Source organism: Eptatretus burgeri, chromosome 11, assembly GCF_056783735.1.
Source record: "Eptatretus burgeri isolate ZD-2024b chromosome 11, Ebu_testis_v1, whole genome shotgun sequence".
Lineage (NCBI taxonomy): Eukaryota > Metazoa > Chordata > Myxini > Myxiniformes > Myxinidae > Eptatretus > Eptatretus burgeri.
This window is the reverse complement of record NC_140971.1, coordinates 39769830-39791795: the sequence shown is the minus strand read 5'-3', so window position 1 is coordinate 39791795 and position 21966 is coordinate 39769830. Positions and strand designations below refer to the sequence as shown.

The 21966-nt window shown below is 49.3% G+C and overlaps 1 protein-coding gene across 15 annotated transcripts in view; it reads left to right on the top strand.

Annotated features, from left to right (window-relative positions):
- Window positions 1–21966, top strand: part of FAM169A (family with sequence similarity 169 member A) — an 83137-nt gene that overhangs the window by 14881 nt on the left and 46290 nt on the right. For 12 of the 15 annotated variants that reach the window (XM_085846118.1, XM_085846120.1, XM_085846119.1 and 9 more), the window contains 2 exons: window positions 14937–15079; window positions 21270–21369. In XM_085846118.1, coding sequence (XP_085702244.1) covers window positions 14945–15079; window positions 21270–21369 — 235 coding nt within the window. In that variant the 5' untranslated portion in view covers window positions 14937–14944. Of the gene's footprint in view, window positions 1–14896; window positions 15080–21269; window positions 21370–21966 lie in introns of those variants that run through there. The other 3 variants (XM_085846124.1, XM_085846126.1, XM_085846129.1) reach the window with 3 other exon arrangements.

Below are 21966 nucleotides of genomic sequence, written 5' to 3'. Positions count from 1 at the left end.
TGGAGGGAGTGCGGTGGTGCCGGCCGCTCCGAGGGCGGGCTCGGACCTAACCTACTGTCTTCTCCCAACCTATCGCCTTTGCCTGTCTCTGTCCATACCCACTCCCTTAATTTGCAACACAAAACAAATTTAGCCCCTTTCTATTTTTTTTTTTTATTTAAATTTTCTTTTTCTTTACAATTCCGTCTCCCTAACCCACTTTATTGTCCTTGTCTGGCAAACCTATCCTGTCGACCTATTCCCAACCCCTACGTTCCTATTTTTGGAGGGGAATAGGGAAGACCAGCGTCCTGTCTTGAGGCCCAACAAAGCCTCAGAATGGCCTCCTCAGATTTCAGCAGTCCTCTCACCAAGGTGGGTCCAGCAGCCTCCAGAGAGCGAAGGGATGGATGGTGCGAAGGGGTACATCTCCTAACTACCTACTACCTAACTTTTTATCAACTTTAAACTACCCCGGGGCTTTTCAAACCACCTGTCACTTTATACTATTGGTTCTAGAAACCATGATTCCCATCACCTGTGTTGGTGTCCATTATAAATTTGGGCCGAGCCCTCAAGTTTTCATTCGTGCCCTTGCACAATTTCGTGGCTGGGCAGCGTGGCTCAACTGGCAGGAACTTCCCCTCTGCCGAACTCTAACCATGGCACCCCCGGGCCCTGAGATCCGAGCCTACCAGCTCCCTATGAACGCGGGGGGTTGCCCTTCCCAGCATTGCCCCCCTCCGATGCCCACGTGGCATTTTGGCGCTATGGGTCCCGTTCCGCGGGTCGCCCATTACATGCCCCCTACACTATCCCGGCCCCTTGGACCCTTGGCCTACTCTGGCCGACTAGTCCGGTGCCCGGGGTGCCCTCTAATCAATACTCACCTTTTGACAGCCACGCTCCCAGCCGGTCCATGAACTCCTGCACCCCTCCAAATGGGTTTCGTGCCTTCTCTCAACATCAACAACAAAACGACCTCCTTTTGGTAAATTTGACTAACCCACTAACTAACATTAAACTGACCCCGGGGTCCCTTGGGTGGGTTTCACGCCTCCCCCCATTCAGTCATTCGCACCATGCATTCCACATTCATTCCACACACACACACACTCGGGCCCGCTGACCCATTCATTCAACAAGTTTCTCTTTTTCCATTGACTCGCGCATACACTCCAACACTGCCATTCTCTTAACTAAATTCCCCTAACTATCTCGTGCTCCCTCGTCGTCCCTTAAACTAACGCACGTTCCTTTTAACTCTACGTAGCTAAGCTATTTCCCCACTACACATTTAATGTCTGTCTGCCTTCCAGAAATAAATCCATTTCCCCATTCTACCTCGAAATCTATTTCCCTCTAACTAACCCATTCCACGGGCTCCATGAGGAACAACTCATGTCCCCATGAAGCCGGTCTAACTAAGGCTAACCCTTCCCACTAACTAGTGCTTCCTTAGCCCTTATCACAGGATGTCCACCACATCCTGCAGGGCCGTGTACTGGAAATGAGGCTTTTTCTTTCTTTTTTTTCTGCAGCGCCATGGTTGCGGTTTTCGGCACGCCCGTTCGTCCCCATGGGCAATGCCAACGTCCCTTCCGAAGGCTGATCCGTGCAGCCTTGACGTCACCCTGTACATCCCAAACAGCGCTCGCTCGCGGGGAATTCCCCACGCGGAACTATGTGCGCTCTTTCCCTGGCATTCTTGCCGCGAGATTCCCGGTGACTTCACTCGCACACCGAGCCTGCGTGGTTTCCCGCACCGGCCCGCACTCGCGCATCGTCCCAGAAACCCGCTCCGTGCGTTCCGTGAACAGAACAGTTCCATCAGCGGTTTATTAGTATGCAGCACGTGATGCCCCGGCCACGCACCCGCGCGCACATGGGAACCCCGTGTTCCAAATTCAATCGACACTCGTCTACATTTTCGCCGTCCACGCGGCCGGCTTGTGTCCTACGTGGAACGTTTCCGGGCCGGATCGCGAAGATGCGCGCGTGCAGGCCGTGCACCACAGACCTCGTACACACCGTCGCGCAAACCCAGCGCGGTAACCAAATAGCTCTATATGGCGCAGAAGGCTTGCCACACCCGTCTCCCGTCTGGACCCGTCTGTCCATTTCCACGCACGCCATGAAACTTGCACTATACTCACCTTTACCTCTCACACTCTTTACCACACACACCGGGACAATGGCGCTGGGGATTCGTGCTACCACAAGCACTCCCGGGGCCTCCATTCCCCCCAAGCTGCGCATGTACCCGTTCACAGCACTCATCCGCTTCACCTCGTTCGGCACGACCGGACTCACCTCGTCCCGATCTGCCTCGAGAGAGAGCGTATTTCCTCCCTTCATTCCTGAAGGAGGCTATCCTGCTGCTTGCATCGGGTCACGAGACATTCCCCATCGTCCCTCACTAACCCAATGTGTGTGTTCTTTATCTTTGTTTCCCCGTATTTCGTTCACCTTTTCCTGTTCTCCCTCCCACGTCTGGTGTTCCTTCCTTTGTCGTCTTTTATTATTTGTGTCTCCGTCACCCCTTTTGTCTCATGTTTATTAATTTCTTCCTTTATTTCTTTTATTATCCGCGTCTCCGTCACTTAATTTCTCCGTCACCTCAATGTGTCTCGTCCTACACGTCTCCCTAATTATTCTGACTGCGTCTCTCGTCCCGACCTCACCCGTCTCCATTGCGGGTCGACAAACCTCCACACTCCTCCTAGGCTCGTTCGTTCTACCACGTGGTGTCGCCATCTTGTGCTCCGTTGTCCGCGTTTCGTCACGCGCAACCGCCATTATGCCTTTCACATCCTCCAATTCCGTCCTCATTGCCTTTTGCCCTGCTTGGAGGTTCAACCCCATGCACTGCATCTCATCCCTCAGTGTTTGCATATTTGCATCCATTTCACCATTCATCTTGCGTGCATTGGCTTTTATTTCGTTTCCCATCGCTTGCATGTTCGCATTCATTTTGCTGTACAAATCCTGTGTGTTTGCGTCCATTTGTTTCCTCATTCCCATCAACATTTCCCCCAACTGGTTCATGACGAAGCCGATTCGCCTTGGTCGGGCGTGGATCCGCCACGGGTCGGGTGAAGTTTGATGGAGGGGGGGGGTCATACACCGCCTCTGCGCCCCTTTCTGACTGAATTTATTTGTGGGGAGAGTTCCTGCATGGGGGTGTCCTGCACGGTGGTTCCGTCCTGGGCCTCTGGTTCCATTAACTCCACACTTATCACTACCCACCTGCCTCAGCTCGTCTTGGCTGGCTATGTCGTGTGTTGGGAATACATTGAAACACTCGCAATTTGGGGAAACGGGGGGGGGGGGGCTTCGCTCCCTACACCCCTGATCCGAATCCGTAAATTGCGCTGCGGAGACTGAGGGGTCGGAATTCCGCTCCTGAACACCAATGTTGCAAGGCCTGGTATCGGCCGCGGGCACAACCGCGGGCACAACCGCTAGATGGAGCTGCAAGTCGGCCCGACCGATCGCCCGGAATGTATAGGTCGTCGCCCCGGATAAGTCTGGAGCCGATGGGTCCTGGCTGGACCGAAGTTCGCCAATGGATAGACCACGTGGGGTAGGGTCGATTGCCAATTTCAATTTACCTAAATACCCACGTGGTCCAACTACCGGGGAAATTCACCCTCGACGGAACTCGTACGAAAACGAGCCGCTTGGCGCGCTCGTTCTGTGTGCGATTCGGAGCGGTTTAATCGCCAAGAACAGTTGGTCCCGATTATCCTGTTACAACGGCAATGGCCAGCTAATCCCCAACACACAGCATGCGAAGCCAATGGAGGAAAGGACGAGGACTAGCTGGAATTTACAAATGGGATGTTCATTTACAATAGGGAAAGGGGAAACACACAGCAGAACTAAACTGACTATTAATAAATGCAATGCAAATATATACAGCACAGGCACTTAACAGTTTACTACTTGGAGGATGGGCGCGCGCACACACACACACACACACACACACACACACACACACACACACACACACACACACACACACACACACACACACACACACACACACACACACACACACACACACACACACACCGGTGGCTGACACCTTTATTTCGGCCTTCCGCTCGGAGGATAGTGGAGCTGAAGGCCAGGGTCTATTTTTGACCTGCCCAACTCGTGCGGTCTTCAAGCAGCTCGATCCGCAGAGGAGAGGAGAGGACGAGGACTAAGGCGAGAGAAGGGCAGCACGTCGAGCCCAGCAAGACGACCACCACAATGGTGACCACCATGCCAAGAAGAAGTCTCCCCTCCAAGACCAGCCAAGACGAGATGTGTTTTACCCCGAGATGTGATTTACCTCATCAAGATGAGCGCCCACGTACTTATTCACCCTGTTTTCTGGGGGGGGGGGAGGTGGAAACGTCTCCGCCCTCCCCATTCTCGATCTGAGGCGGTGAAGTCCTTGATTGGCCAAGGAGGCCCACCCCTCTTATTCTGGGCAGAGTCCCGAGCGAATTCCCGCCTACGTTCGTGGTCGTTGGTGTGGGGATAATGTCGTCGGGCAGAGCGAGGTGAAGGTGAAACGATGCTGGCGTTGTTGTTGTAGTTGTTGTTGTTGGTGGTGTGAATAAAAGAAAACCCTGACTATCAAAATAACTTCACAGCACCTTTACATTTATTCACCCATTCGACAAGGGGAAGGAAGCTATCTATAAAACGCATACTTACCGCAATAACTGAGCTATAGGAACCTGAATGTTGTGTGGTCATGGTTTCCAGATTCGCAACATATATCTCCCCAAGTTACAAGCTGCTTAAATGGCTTGTTAAGCCCCCCCCCCCCATAGGTCATGTAGCAGTCCGGAAAAAAAATAAAATGGCCATCGTGGGCCAGGGATGGCTTACCCTTGGCAACCGCATTGTTGTCACAGATATCAAAGGAAATTTGGTATTCTTGTCACAGGGCCTGACTCGTCATTTTGCAAATGGCAGCTTGGCTGCTGGGTAGCTATCATTTTGTTGGGGCGCGACTGCACCGCTGATGCTATGCCCCAACAGCAGTACACTGGTCCTCATTTCACAGACCTCGGAAGGATGACAGGCTGAGTCAACCCCACTTGGTGTTAATTTAGTTGCCAATGGGGCTTGATCTCAGGACTCAGATGCCAAGCCAGTCACCCTAGCCACTAAACCAACACCAGGCTTCATTCCACGTTCAAGTCCCATGTACTTCGGTGATCTGTACAATATGTGTGCAAGCTCCTGTGAGTGGGATTGAGTTGGGGTGTGTCTGTGTCGGTGTCAGTGTCTCCACCATAAGGCCCAAAAAAAAAATGTTGCATTGGCGTAACCCGCCCGACCCTAAAAATTCCGCCGACCCTACTATTTATTTTTTTTTTTATTTTTTTTTTTTTTTTTTTGCTATCGAAAAATTTTGCCGAAAAAATTTGAAAAAAAAAAAATTTATTGCTATTTTTGTTGTTTTGCTATCGTTTTCAAGTATCTTGTTGATTGCGATCGCAAAAACCCGGAAGTGTTTCGGACAGAACCCGCCGACAAAAAGGGTGGTACTCGAGCCGGGGGAGATTTTGGGAGGGATTTATTAGGAAAAAAAAAAAAAAAAAAGATCCCGACCGACCTACCCTATTTTTCAGTGACCCGTTACGCCAATGCAACATTTTTTTTTTTGGCCTAACTCCAAAATTATGAAACCAAGCAACCTGAAACATGGCATGCATACTAAGGGACTCCAAGGGAGTGCATGAATGAAAACTGGATGTTTCGGTAAATTTAAACACTCCTTTTGAAGACTATTAACGACCTAATTTAATTATCCTTTATCAAGGTTTGATCCCGAGTCAGCCCTCTCTGGAGGGAGTGCGGTGGTGCTGGCCGCTCCGAGGACGGGCTCGGACCTAACCTAGTGTCTCCTCCGAACCTATCGCCTTTGCCTGTCTCTGTCCATACCCACTCCCTTAATTTGTCAAAACCCAATTTAGCCCCAACTTATTACCTTCGCATTCTGCGAAAGGTTATGTTTTGGTCGCTGTGTATTTATTTATTTGTGAATATGTGTGTTTGTTTGTTATTCGCATAACTCAAAGTATTAAACCGAATTGCATGAAATTTGATGGGATGATTCGTGAGTATCCAAGGACGATTTGATTAGATTTTGGGAGCGATCGGGTCAAAGGTCAAGGTTATGAAAAGGTCAAAAACACTCTTTTGAGCATACCTTCCTTCATAATACAGCTATCGACATGCAACCACCGCCATATTGTTCCATGACGAGATACCTTACGGATATGTAGTGTCGGATTTGACGTAACGTCATCGGAAGTGCGTCTAAATGACGTCACAAGATGACGTAAATTTTCAATTTTCGATCTCATCAGTTTTGATCATACCGTTTTGTAGGACTTACCTTAAGGACGTCACACACCAAATTTGACTTCGATCGGACTGACCGTTATGACGTCATTGACGTTTGAACATGACGTTTTTCAATTGTGGCTAAAATGACCTGATATTTTACATTCAAATATCTATATAATTTATAAAGCAAAGTCTCCCAAATCCAGGCATTAGGATCAGTACCAAAATATCTGTTTATTGATGTACAGGTTTTGCCAATTTACTCTGTAGTCAAGGTCAAAATATACTTGTCGGCATAGCTTCAGATCTAATGGAGTTATTGACATGAAACCAACGTTATAACGTTCAGTGAACGACGAGCTTTCAGAATGGTAGTCCCTGATTGGACATGACGTCCCCGGAAGTGCGTCAAAATGACGTCATTTCTCAACTTTTTAATTTTTCAGTGTTTATCATTCCATTTTGTTGGACTGCCTTCAAGGAGGTTACACACCAAATTTGACGTCAATCGGACTGACGGTTGTGACGTCATGGACGTTTTTCAAATGTGCCCGGAAAAAAAGTTGCGGCGGCGAAGGTATGCATGCGCTCTACCAAGTGCCCGTTCTAGTTTTTTTTTTTTTTTTCACTTCCCCACGACTATAACTTGTCCCCTAACCCCCTTTATCATCTTTGTTCGGCTAACCTATCGTCTCCTTGCCGACTCCCAACCCCTACATTCCCTTCCCGGAGGGGAATAAGGGAGAGCTAGCATCCTGTGTCGAGGCCCTATCTAAGCCTCAGAATGGCCTCCTCAGATTTCAGCGATCTAAACCCAAAGCGGGTCCAGCGGCCCACAACGAGAGCAAAGGGATGGATGGTGCGGAGGGGTACACTTCCTAATCTACCGGAACATTTATTCCTTAACCACCCCGGGGCTTTCCAAAGCGCCTTTCGCTTAAACTATCAGTTCTAACAACCAAGATTCCCGTCGCCTGTGTTGGTGTCGTCTCAAATCTCTGGCCATGCCCTCCAATTTTCTTTCCGTGCCCTCACACGATCTCACGGCTGGGACGCGTGGGTCCCTTGGCAGGAACTACCCTCTGCCGATTCTCCGACGATGGCACCCCCGGGCACTACACTGCCTCCGAGCCTACCAGCTCTCAAAAAACTGGGGAGTGCCCTCTCTGGCGACTCCCCCTCAATGCCCATGTGGCGTGTTGGCGCCCCGGGTCCCTTTCCGAGGGTCGCCCGTGCCTAGTACACTGCCCCGGTCCCCGCATCATGCAGGCCACCCGTGCCCACTACGCTATCCCGGCCCCCCATTGGCCCTTGGCCTACCGCGGCCGACTCGCCCGGTGCCCGGGGTACCCACTCAGCGATACTCACCATTCGTAGCCATGCTCCCAGCCCGTCAACAGGGCTCCTGCACCTCTCCAAACGTGTTTCGAGCCTACTTCCCCACCAACGGCAAAACGACCTCCATTTTTCAATTTTTCTAACCCACTAACTCGCATTACGCTGACCCCGGGGTCCCTTGGGTGGGAGTCACTCCTCCCCCCCAATCACTCATCGCACCATGCATTCCACATTCACTCCATACCCACAGGCTTGCTGGCTTCACTCACTCAACATGTTCATTTTCTACTTCATTTCTCACACTCCATCGCTGATTTCTGCCATCCTGCTCACTACTTCCCCTAACTACCTCGTGCTCCCACGTCATCCCTTAAACTACAGCACGTTCCTTTTAACACTACGTAGCTAAGCTACGTCCCCTCTGCACATCCAAAGTCTGTCTTTGTCCTCAAAATCCTCAAAAATCATTTTCCCATCCTAAATCTCAACTAAAATCCCCCTAACTAACCCATTCTACGGGCTCCATGAGGACTTACCCCTGCCCCCATGAAGCCGGTCTAACTAACACTAACCCTTCCCCCTAACTAGTGTTATCCTGTGCCAGAGACAGGGGGTCTTTCACCCCTGCCTCGGGAATCCTGTTCACCCGAAAGCGAGGCTTGCTTTTTTTTATGCGCGCGCACCAGCGCGGCAACTTGCAACCTGCGCTTTCTCCCCGTGACGTCATGGCAGCTGTTCGTGCACCTCGTCCCTTCTCGGACGGTACCATCCGGCAGGGATACCCCTCCTGCCGGATTCCAACCCTACGTGCAGCCATGACGTCACCCTGCTCATCAAAAAACAAGCCTAGCATTTCGAGGGGTTCCCCACACGAACACATGTGCTCTGCCCGTCGGAGCTTCACACACACGCCCACGTGGAGAACCCATCCATTCCGAATCCATTTCCCAACCTACCTTTTGTCTGTCGCGGGATCGGCAACATCCACCGCGTGCGTTTACGGACCGGGCTTCACTCCCGCAAGCGCGCACGTGGCGGCCTCGTGCGCTGCACGGCACGAACCTCACGCTCGCCGCTGGGTAAACCCGGCGCGGTGCCCAATCCAGCTACGGCCGCTACCGGCCTCTGTCCTTCACCTGTTGCCGTCGTCATCTCCATTCCACCCACGCGCACCTGCGTGCTACGACGCTCACACACCATTCCATGACACTCACTCTCGGAGATGCGGCTGCGTGCTCCTGCATGCCGAACGTCATCTCCCTTACGTGCAGCTCTCTTACACAGACGGTTTCTGTCACACATCGACTTTCACTCACGCACGGCGTGCTGGGAAGCACGCATTTTACCACACTTGTGAGCACACACTTCGACATCACACACACACCGGACCATACTCGCAAACACGCACACCTGCACAACCACACTGGGGATTCGTGCCACCACAAGGGTTCCCGGGGCCTCCATGACCCCCAAGCTCCTCGTGCACCTGTCAACAGCACTTGCCCCCTCTACCTCGCTTGACCAGACTGAACCCGTCTGGTCGTGAATCGCCTCAAGGGGGAATACTCCCTCCCCTCGTTCCTGGAGGAGGCTATCCAGCTGCTCGCACCGGGTCTCGAGACATTCCGCGAGCTCGCCCTTATTATCCTCCACTACCTCCGTGTGTGTGTGTGTGTGTGTGTGTGTCTGTCTGTGTGTGTCTGTCTGTGTGTGTGTCTGTCTGTGTGTGTGTCTGTGTGTGTGTGTCTGTCTGTGTGTGTGTCTGTCTGTGTGTGTGTCTGTGTGTGTGTCTGTCTGTGTGTGTGTCTGTGTGTGTGTGTCTGTCTGTGTGTGTGTCTGTCTGTGTGTGTGTCTGTGTGTGTGTGTGTGTCTGTGTGTGTGTGTGTGCTCATCCTTAACCCCGTCTAATTCACCCTCTATCTCCCGTGTCTCTGTTTCCGTGACTATTTGCATTTCTTCCTGGCTCCATTTTCCTTCCCATTTGAGTCGTTCTTCCTCTCTGAGCCCCACTAGCTGTTCGTAATCTTTCCGGAGCTTTTCCATCTCTGTGGACTCAAATTTTGCTCTCCCCTCGAGCTGGTTAATTTCAAACTCGTATAGTTTTTGTTTTCTCTCCCACTGTTCCTCATGCTTTTCAGTCTCCAATCTCATCGTTTCTTTCAATTGGCTTAGTTCTTTTTCCTGTTTCGTTTGTTGTTCTTTCATTATTTCTGCGTACTTCAACCTTGCTTTCTTTTTTTAATTTCTTTCACACCCTGTCCCTCATTCTCCAATCTCATAGTTTCCCTCAATTGGTTAACCTCAAATTCATGTTCTTTTTGTTTTCTATTCCAGTCTTTCTTGTTCCTCATTCTGCAATCTCGTTTCCTTCAATTGGCCGATTTCCTTCTCCTGTCTCATTCGTTGTTCTTTCATTACTGTTTCGTGCATCTCATTCTTTAATCTGGCCTTGGCTTCCAGCTGTTCGATCTGCACAGTGTGGTTCCTTAACGTTTCATTCTCTGTTCTCGTTCTTTCCTCTCTTAACATCCTCAGTTCTTTTTGTAGTTCCCTCTCTTTGTTTTGGTGTTCACGTAACTCAAAAGTTTGTTTTTTTTTCATTTTTTCTCTCTGTCTCTCTTCCTCCTCACTCATTTAATCCCTTTTCTTGCTCATCTCCGCATACTTCAACCTTGCTTCTTCCCTTTGTTGTTTCTGATATTCCTGTTCTCTTCTTACCTTCATTTCTAGGCTTTCTCTTTCCTGATTGCCTGTTCTTACCTCTTCCTTCAAATGTTCCAATTCCAAATCGTGTTTACTCTTTTTTTCTTTTCCCAGCTTTTTTTCCATTCTTTCTCTCCTCTTTTTATCGTCTCTTCTTGGATTTCTGTTATCTTTTTGCCTGCTTCTACCACTCCCTTCAGTTTTTTTTTAATTCCAAATCGTGTTCGCATTTTTCCTTTTCTAGCTTTGTTTGCCTTTGTTCTTCCTCCCTCCTTTCTTCCTGTACATCGGCCCATCGTTGTGACTCCGTTCGCACGTAATCCTCATGAACCCTGTCTATGTGCCGCCGTGCCTCGTCCAATTCAAAAGAAAACGAATGCAATTCCCCTATACAGTTGTCACCATTCCTCCACCGCTGCAAGGACTTCGACACTTGTCTCCGAAGCCCATCATTGCATGCTCCGGCATCCTGCCACGCCTGCCATGGCGCCTACCGCGACCACGTGGTCTGAAGCGGTGGCTGAAAGCACTCGCCTCGTGTCGTGTCGTTCGTTGTGCTAATAATAGCAGTTCGGTCCGTGTTGCGCTGATATGCGATTACGCCACCATTGTGCGACTTCGAGTTCGTTTGTCGGCAAAGTTCGTGCTCAGTGTATGAGGGTGAGCTCCCCCCCCCCCCGAAAGAACCATCCCGGGCCATGGACTCTACATTAAAAGACATATCTATGCCACCCGGCACCCGTTCGCCTTAAAAAGCCATCTTATTTCGTGGAATAATTAATTTTTTTAATTTTTTTTTTAATTGCTCGTAATTTGGGGGACCGGGGGGGGGTCGCTTTGCACACCCCTGGTCCGATTCCGTGAATTTAGTTGGAGGCGGGATGGATTCGTATCCCACTCCTGGACCACCACTGTTACGAATTCTGGCCCGCCTGGCGTGCGATCAGCCGCGTACCTCGAATGGCAGCCGCGTCGCCCACCGGACGGACAATTCAGTCGTGACCCTCCTGGAACTACCGCCCGGAGCCAGTCACGGGTGGGGGTTTAACCTCACCACAACCCAGTCCGCATTCTACCCGCGCGAAATAGGGTGAATCGCCGAATGTCGATATACCTAAATACCTGCACGGGTAACATACCGAGGGGTTGCACCATGCGCAGGTCAGCTTAGGACACGAACCGCTTAAGCAGTTCGTTCCGTGCTACAGGGATAACCGACTGGTGTTATCACCGACCTCGACGGTTCAGATTATTTATCGGGTGTTTAAAGCCCACTCCCAATCATTCCACGATTCAAGATGGCACTTTCAAAAGAGGGGAAGGACGCAACAAACGGGAAACATTTCACAAGCACATTTATTACACAAACAAGCAAGGGCAGTCATGCAATAGGTACAGCAAGAAATGAGACGTTACGACCGACTATAGCATTAAATGTACAGGTACTTAAACAGTTTTACTTCACGGACTGGCGCCACAAACACACATACAAAAGCCCAAAGAAAAGAAAAGCTCCCTTCTGCGGCGGGTGAACCCTCTCCTCGTCCACACGCGCAGGTCCACCACAGACCGCCTGCGGCGCCTCCCGTCCACGTCTCCGAGGCGTCGCCCGGACTCGCCACCGGCCTGCGCCTTCACCGACAGGTTGCTTAATGCCAAGATGAGAGAGAGACAGAGACAGACAGAGACGTGCAGTCTGCCTTATATAGCGCGGGGCTCCGCCCTTCGCTCCTCCCCGTTTTCGGCTCCGCCTCCCTTCAAGAATTTTCCCGAAAAGGGGCGTTCCCTCACCCCGACCGCCTCACGCCGTGCATCCACCAATCGGCAGCGAGCTTCCCTTCACACCAAGCGCGGGAAAACCCGCACAGGCTCCGCAAGAGCTTTTGTTCTGCCAATCCTTCTCGGACGGTTTCCGCCGTGGAAACCGTCTTACCGTGGTCCGCGGAGGATGGCGTTCGTAAGCGGGCGTAGTGGCGAAGATGGTGGTGATTGTTGTGGGGGTGGTGTGGGCGTTGTGGCGTAGTGGTGGCGGTTGTTGTTTGCGTGGAGGTTTGTTGCAATGGTGGCTCAAAATAACGATATATAAAGAAAAAGGCCCATCTCAAAGAGTCCCAGCCCTGTGAACACGAAGAAATTCCTTTAAACAACGGTGGGGACCTATCTGAACACTCACTTACTGGTATAGCTAATCTAAAGAACCTTTATGGTGTATTGGGAATTTCCACAGCCGTAACAATATGTATGGTGTTCACGCAGGCATGATGTGCTGAATGGCCTCCACCTGTGTTGGATTTCCTTGTAACAGGCCACAATGGTTTATTAAAGATTAAGCACTCAAAAACAGTTTTTTTTCACTTTCATCATTCATATCGAATGCTTGATCTTCACACTGCTGAATCTCTGGATACATCACAATACTTATAAATGGCCAGAGATGCCAATGTTGGTGCCTTTATTACATTTCCACACATGCAATGAGATCTACAATCTCAACCTGAGCTGAATTTCAAAATTAAAACTGCGGAATTGACATTAGCAGCAGTTCTGACTGCAAAAAAAAAAGTGTTCATGTGTCCAGTTCGGACATTGTTTGACATTCCTGGCATCTCCAGATGTTTTTTGTTTGTTTTTTACGAACCGATCGCTAATCGCCACCCGTTCCTTATCAACCATTCCATTGGAGTGATTGCTTGAGTGCTTAATCGTGGTGGGCGGATCACTTTTAAAGTACATACTTGATTTCAACCATGGAGATGAAAGGAATCTCGTGGTGAATCGATGTCGATTCTGAGTAGTTCCTACTTCCCAGAAATCAGCGCGATATTTTTTTCATCCACATTAGGCATGTTCCGGTTAAAAGTTGTCTGGTTACGTATTACTTGAGAAACACGCCCCTGGGGTGTTCCATAAACAATGTCGCAGCAAAAGCAAGTCACTTGCAAACGAAACGCGCCCCAAGGGTGTGTTCCTTATGAATAGCAAAGCATTGAGTTGGCCAGTAAAGCATGCTAATTGCTGATGGATGGGCAGGCAATACATCGACTGATCGTTTTGACATGTCGTTCAGAAGGTGCAGAAGTGCGGTTTGGAACTATTTCGAAAAGGTTAAAGAATACAGTCCGAAAGTTACATGCTCACTTTGTTCAATAGACCTTGCTCATCACTGTAATGCATTCAATATGCTAAAACATTTGAAAAGCAAACACCAGAGAGAGTACCTCTTCATGCTGCTTGAGAATGTGGATTCAAAGAAACCAAAGTCTGCAACAGCAACAATTTCGCTTTCGCAATCGACAATTGAAAGCACTTTCACCCTGGTAATGCCCCGATACACTGCCTTCCCTCTCCTCCCCTCATGCTGCCTTCCCTCGCCTCCCCTCCCCTCCCCTCCCCTCCCCTCCCCTCACGCAGCCTTCCCTCCCCTCCCCTCCCCTCACGCCGCCTTCCCACCCCTCCCCTCACGCCGCCTTCCCACCCCTCCCCTCACGCCGCCTTCCCACCCCTCCCCTCACGCCGCCTTCCCACCCCTCCCCTCACGCCGCCTTCCCACCCCTCCCCTCACGCCGCCTTCCCACCCCTCCCCTCACGCCGCCTTCCCACCCCTCCCCTCACGCCGCCTTCCCACCCCTCCCCTCACGCCGCCTTCCCACCCCTCCCCTCACGCCGCCTTCCCACCCCTCCCCTCACGCCGCCTTCCCACCCCTCCCCTCACGCCGCCTTCCCACCCCTCCCCTCACGCCGCCTTCCCACCCCTCTCCTCACGCCGCCTTCCCACCCCTCTCCTCACGCCGCCTTCCCACCCCTCTCCTCACGCCGCCTTCCCACCCCTCTCCTCACGCCGCCTTCCCACCCCTCTCCTCACGCCGCCTTCCCACCCCTCTCCTCACGCCGCCTTCCCACCCCTCTCCTCACGCCGCCTTCCCACCCCTCTCCTCACGCCGCCTTCCCACCCCTCTCCTCACGCCGCCTTCCCACCCCTCTCCTCACGCCGCCTTCCCTTCTCCGACCCCTCTTCTCTGTCTCTCGCTCTCGCTATATCTCTCCGTCTCCGCGTCTCCGCCTCCGCGTCTCCGCCTCTCTGCCTCTCTCTCTCTACCTCTACCTCTACCTCTACCTCTACCTCTACCTCTCTCTCTACCTCTCTCTCTACCTCTCTCTACCTCTCTCTACCTCTCTCTACCTCTCTCTACCTCTCTCTACCTCTCTCTACCTCTCTCTACCTCTCTCTACCTCTCTCTACCTCTCTCTACCTCTCTCTACCTCTCTCTACCTCTCTCTACCTCTCTATCTCTCTCTACCTATCTCTCTATCTCTCACCTTCCTACCCCCCCCCCCTGCCGCTCTTATTTTTCCTGTCATTGAAGCAACGAGTGGTATTTCCTTGAATTAAAATATAACCACCATTTATAATTTTGTTCAACCTTTGCCAGTTTTACTGAATCTCTTCATGTTTCTTTTTTGCGGTGTTATAAGATTAAATATCGTGTAATATTGCTTTTTATATCATTGGCACAAGAACTTTTTAAGAGCGATGAAATTGAAATTGTTTCCTTCAGGCGGAGGCATGCTTTACCCAGTGGATTTCTTGTCCAATGAGTCTTGTGATGATTTGGAGGAAGAAGCTGGAAAGTACCAACACTCACTGCTCTTCGATAACCCTTGCGAACCGACAACCCTAAAACTGAACAATGGACACACGGTAACAATAGAAATGTTCCATTTTTTTTTCACACAGCCTGAGCAACACCTGCTAAATGTCACCAGTTACCTGAACAGCTTGAATAACACATTAACTAACAAGCAACAGACTGGTACTTTAATGGATTAAATGGCACCTGCTAACAGTCAACAGACTATTGTATTGAAAGCACCACTTGTACAGTACCCACGAACAATTAAGCTGTTCCATGTATCTCTCATATGACACCAAACAATCGGCACACAAATGCAACCACTACATGAACTACAACTACTAACAATCCATAATACTGTTGCCTGTAATGCCTCAGTAACACCTGTGACAATCACTAAACGACACAACACCCACAAACTATCATCAAACTATTCCTAAGAAACTATAACGATTGATAAACTGTTATATACGAGTATATTGACTGAAGAACAACCATGAACAGTCGACAAAATGAAACGTGCACTGCCTGAACTACACCAAATAGCAAGCAGTGCAAGATGCCAGATTGTGACGAATTTTCGAGATCTGTCCAGGGAGACTGACTTGACCTCATGTTTGAGCTTTAGGACATCCAACCCTTGCTGAGGGAGAAGAGCATCACGATGTCCATAATTGAGTGACCAGGACAGAATCCACAATGAAAGTCGGTGATCAGGCTGTTGAAGCGTTCGAGGATTTGTTTTTTCCACCCTTCTAGTGAATAGAATGTAATGTGTTACATTTTGATCAATTAATTATCATATTTCTGCTTTCTTTTCTCGTAATTGGTCAATTTATAAAGTTCATGAAACAACTTTTCTGTTGATGCCATGACGAGAGCCTGCTATATCTGTTTCGGGATGCTTTTAACCAAACATTGAATTTCCCTTTGTGCAAGTTCGATTATTTTTCTGCCTGTCCTGATGCAGAAGTATTCAAATATATTCCTCTTCCCAGAGATGTCAACAAGTCACCAGAGTCAAGTCTCAGGTCCTTGAGGGCAAGTCTCGAGGCGAGTCTCACATCATGTCATTATCATAGACCTTTGTTACATCAGGTCAGGTCAGGTATGGGAGCATGTGCCAGAACAGCGCGTCGCTGCGTCCACTTTCCGCCGGTACTCCAGGGGCCTCCGTCTGGCCATCCCCCAGGCAGATGCCAGGCCCATCCCCATCTCCTTGAGATGATGGTCAACCTGCTGCAACCATGAGGCACGTGGTCGGTCCACTGGCCTCCTCCACTCATGAGACTCCCTCGCTGAGAGAATCTGGTGAGCAGGATCAGCGTCAGGAAAATGAGCCACATGTCCATACAGCCGCAGCTGACGCTCACGGACTATGCAGGTAACAAATCTCATCCGAGTCTCAGCAACCGCTCGTTGGACACAAAATCCGACCAGCGATAGCCAAGGATTCTTCGAAGAGACCTGGTACCAAAGGAATTAAGTCTCCGTCTCAGATCCTTGGTCAAAGTCCAAGTCTCGCACCCATAGAGCAAGACTGGAAGTACCAAGGACCTGAAGACTCAGACTTTCGTCCTCCCGCACAGGTACCGGCAGCGCCACACCCCATGATCCAGTGAATCCATGACTCCCCAGGCCCGACCCAGACGTCTATTGACCTCCGGCTCACAACCTGCGGAGACATGAATATCACTGCCAAGGTAAGTGAATCTATCCACGACCTCAACATCCTCACCACAAACAGACACAGACAGGACAGCAGCATCCAAGATGTCACCGAAAGCCTGGATCTTAGTTTTGACCCAAGAAATCCGTAATCCCAACGGCTCCGACTCCTCATTCAGCACCTCGAGGGCCCCCAAGAGGATGTCTAAAGTCTCCGCAAAGATGACTGCATCATCTGCAAAATCAAGGTCCGAGATATTGACATTCCCAAACGATGCACCGCAACTTTATCTCTCCGACATCCTCCCAAAAATCCAGTCCATACAAGTGCTGAAAAGTGTGGGGGCAAGTACACATCCCTGACGAACTCCAGTAACAACTGGAAATAAGTCAGAGATGGTACCACCACACTTCACAGCACTCTCAGTACCAGAGTAGAGTTCAGACATCAGATCGATCAGTTTCGGTGGCACCCCACGAAGACCAAGAATCCTCCAGAGGACATCCCGATTCACTGAATCGAATGCTTTACAGAGATCAACATAGGCTGCAAGCAGCCCCTGCCGAAACTCTCGTCTGCGTTCGGTGAGGACACGAAGTGCAAGGATACGGTCAATCGTTGACCTCTTTGGTGTAAAGCCTGACTGCTCTGGACGCTGGTGCTCAAGCAGATGGTGGCAAACCCTATCAAGAATTATCCGAGCAAAGACCTTGCCCGGCACTGAGAGCAGCGTCACCCCTCGGTAGTTGTTGCAGTCTTGGCGATCACCCTTCCCTTTCCAGAGAGGGACAACAAGGCCCCTCTTCCAGTCAGTTGGGATGATGCCTGTGTTCCAGGCAGAGCACAAAACTGCATGCAACGACACGAGTGCAGCATTTCCACCAGCCTTGAGAAGTTCAGCATGGATGCCACAGATCCCTGGAGCTTTGCCCCGTTTCAACTGGTTCACCGCAGCCCGTGTTTCCACAAGCGAAGGTGGACCGCAGTTGATTCGAGGGTCAGCAACAGGGATTGTAACACCCTTGACGTCCAACTCGACAGCTGGTGGATCAGCCTGGTACAACCGCTCAAAGTAACCGGCCCAGCGGGCCTTCACTTCAGACTCCTCTGTCAAGAGCCGACCACTCTCTGCTCGAACTGCAGTGCTCCGAGGGATGGGCTTGGATGAACGTAATGCGCGAATTCCCCTGTAAGCGGGACGAGAATCACCTGTCCACAGGTGATGCTCTACCCCCTCACAGATTCCTCGCACATAAGCCTCCTTGTCCACCCTCAGTGCACGTACAGTTTTACGCCTCAGCTCCCTGAACAGCTCAGCTCTGCCATTCAGCCTGGCCCTGCGACTCTGGTCAATGGTATCCAGTGTCCCTTGAGAGACAAAATTCTTCTTTGCCCTGCGGTGAACTCCAAGGCATCCACTGGCAACATGAAGGACGGTGGTCTTGAAGGTGCTCCACAACTCTTCAGGACCCCCCAAAGCACCCAGACCCCCCAAGTGTCCACTCAGCCTGTTCGCAAACTCCTCAGCTACTCTCTCATCCCTGAGCTTGGCAACATCCAGCCTAGGCTGGGATGGTACCATTCTCCAGGATTTAAGGTGCAGCTTTCGAGTTGCTACAACAAGCCTGTGGTCAGTATTGAGGAACTGAGCACTCCGGTGGACCCTGCAGTTCTGGTCATCCTCCAACGACCGTCAATGAGGACATGGTCAATCTCCTTTGCCACACCGCCAGCGTTGGAATACCAAGTCCAGCGATGAGCTTGCAGGCGCTGAAACCATGAACCAGCCACCCTAAGTCCATGACTTCTTGCAAAGTCAAGGAACTTAGTGCTATTCTGGTTCATAGTTCCTGACCCATGGGGACCAACACACACCACATAACCATCCCTATCAGTTCCAGTCGATGCATTGAAATCCCCCAAGACTAGAAGTGTATCTCGTCTGGGGCACTGATCAACCACAGACTCCAGTGTGGCGTAGAATGTGTCCTTCACGGTGAGATCACTCGCCTCAGTCGGAGCATAAATAGAGACCAGGGAAATGACACCTAAGGAGTGGCGAATCCTTAATCTCATAATACGCTCGTTGACCGGTGTTACCTCAATTATCATTGGGGTCAGCTTATTGGACACAGCTACAGCAACTCCTTGGGTATGGTAACCATCAGAGCGACCAGACCAATAGTAGGTGTAACCACCCACCATTATCTCGCCACAATCCGGTCTCCGAACCTCAGAGAGAGCTGCAATCCCGATGTCCAAATGCTTGAGCTCAGATGATCATCGTCTCTTAGGGATAGGACATTCCAGGCACCCACCCGAAGGGACCGCCTCAGGTTAACCCAAGGAGACCGCCGTCTGGTGGACGACACCTCAGCACCACTCCGACACACTCTCCCGCAATCTGACCCAGGGATGATACCCCGTGGTTTCCCTCCTATCAAAGATTGGGGGTCCTGAAGGCTTTGCCCCAATCCCGTCATCCGGTGAGCTGCCCTGCGAAGGGAAGCTGCACAGGAGGTACTCCCACGGAGTGGGTTTTCAGATTTTTTTTTCGTTTTTGCGTTTTTCGGAATGAAGCGTTTTACGGTGGCCGGAGTGCAAATCCTGCCACCAACCTCCTAATAAGAAGTAGCCCAACTGCAGGAGGACGTCCGCAGACACAGTTGGGCACTAGATATGGATAGCCGTTGGCTCACAAGGAGCTCCTCCGCCCTTTGACAGGTTTTGTTTTTAATCCTGCTGGGTGTCCATATCCAAACACCCTCCTCACCAGAAAACCTGGTGGGGGAGACGGTTTAGTCGCCGACAACCCGACCATGGAACAGGTTAGTACAGGTTTACATGGTACCTGTAGCAGGTCACAGATCGAACCTGACCTGACTTTGTTACATCTCAGCCTTTAATACTCTAAAGGTTTACATGAGTCATGAGCTGGTTGTTTCTATTAACTTGATGGGGTTTTTTTGGGCATGTGATGTGTACTCTGTAAAAGAAATGACATGAAAAAAATAAAAATGAGTTTCATTGCTTTAATTTAAACTCGTTGTGACCAGACTTGGTGGTGTAATGTTTACGTTTGGTGACCAAGGTTACAATCGGTAACAAAACTGTCTTTTGCGAATCATTTAATGTTGGTGATTCCACTCCGAATATGGAAGGTTGGTGATTCAAACCTTGGTCACGTCGTCCCAAAAGTTTTAGAAATTGTACTTTGCTGCTCCATTCCTTGACGTTCAGCATTTCAAAGAATAGCACACAGCATACAGTACCCATAGGATAGCATCTCTGGGGAGAATGTGTTTTTACACCAAAAGGGCCCTGACTACATCCCACACGCAACCAGCATGAGTACACGTTCAGTGTTACTGTGTTAGTCAATGTTTGTGCAATGCAAAACTTGGAAAGGAAACGTGTTAGAACGTCTAATGAAAAAGAAAACTTACTTCTGCGGTGAGTTTTTCGGTGACAATTTCATGTTGTGGATGGGCCATCTGAAATTTTTATACCACACATTTGACATACAGCACTCCTTTTATTTTAATGCTCCTTCAAAATGTTTATAAGCAAATACAATCTCCCTCAGAATCTCTGCCATGCTACCGATAACTAAGTGATGCACGCATGTGCAAAGAGTAGCAGCAAGCTATAAAGTGATGCTCAGTCTTGATGGTGTAATGATAAGAGCATCTAATCAAAGCTCCAACCATTGTGTGTGTTTGTGTTTGGTTGTTTTCCATTATGAGCCATAAAACGGGTGGACTAAAAAAAAAACACACACAAAAAAAGCTAAATGGGTATGTACCGAGCAACATCAACAATTCGGTACATACGCTGTATACATGCCTCCTGTATGTATGTATGTATGTATGTATGTATGTATATATATATATATATATATATATATATATATATATATATATATATATATATATATATATATATATATATATATAATCATGCCTCCTGAATTCAAGGACAGAGAATCCATGTCATGAAAGATATTATAGCTCCACTTGCTTTTCTCCATAATTTACTTCTTTTTACTCCACTAGATACAAGTATGTGCGACCGGAGGCTTGGAGCTCAACAGCCTTTTTGGCGGTGTATAACCAATACCTTTTCTAAGCTCGGCGCGATGTATTTACAGAGTTCATGCTCCCTTTGATGCTCAAATCTGGTGGTCTCTGTTTGTTTATAAATATAATTGTATCCAACCAGACATCGAATGAAAATTAATCACAAACACATCGCTAAGATGTATTTATTTTGATATAGTGTTCATCGTGATTGTCGACAAGTCTGAGTCGCCGACTCCAGTCGCCATTTCTGCCTCTTCCTTCAAAAAAAAAGAAAAAAAACTATTTCCCACTTTTATATCGAACAAATAACATTACCGTATATTTTATTCACTTGCTGAACCACAACTGACAACACCTGAGCAGTCTATTTTGTCACAAAAATGATCACCCATCTACTATCGTGTAAATTTAATCTGGTAAATGATTAAAGTTTCATCCACGTTCATAAGATATTGATTATTTAAGAAGGTTTTATGTATTCATAATTTTTCAATGTCTGTTGCTCAGATCCTCATCAGTTCAGTCACCACATCATTTGTCCCTCTGTTTGCAAACTGCACGGAAAGAAAAGTCTTGGCACTGTTTTCTCCAGAGGACAAATACACAGGTGAACGTGTGAATGCGTTAAGCAAAAGTGTTTGTAACCCACATGAATTGCATAAATAGAGTTGAATATGGTATTAATCATACGAGTTCTCTTACAAAGAACTACAATGCAGCAGGAGGCCATCAGGCCCATTAAAGCATGTGGTGCGATTGCCAACTTCTTCCTGTTTGTCCATGCTCTATCTCTTTTTCGTTTTTTTAAAATGCTGAGCATCAAACAAGGAAGCAGTACACACCATTTTTTTAAAATTTGGTATGACGTGGCTCGGGTTAGAACAACCAACCTCCCAGACTTGAAGCGGACACTCTCACCATTACCCGACTGAGTCTGGTATTGAAATGTTTATTATTTATTATACGGTGCTTGAATTCTGCTGTACAGGGTGTGTCAAAAAAAAATCCACATTACGTTCATTTTTATTCAGAATTACAAAATCCTTCAGGAATATGTGTTCCATTTTGTGTGACACAGGTCTTCCAAATATCAGAACCGTAACTCGTAAGACTTCAGTTTGGCGCTCAGTTGATCACGTGCTCCAAATGTCCACCTCTGTGCTGAATACAGATTTGAACACGACGGGTGAGGTTGTTGATTACG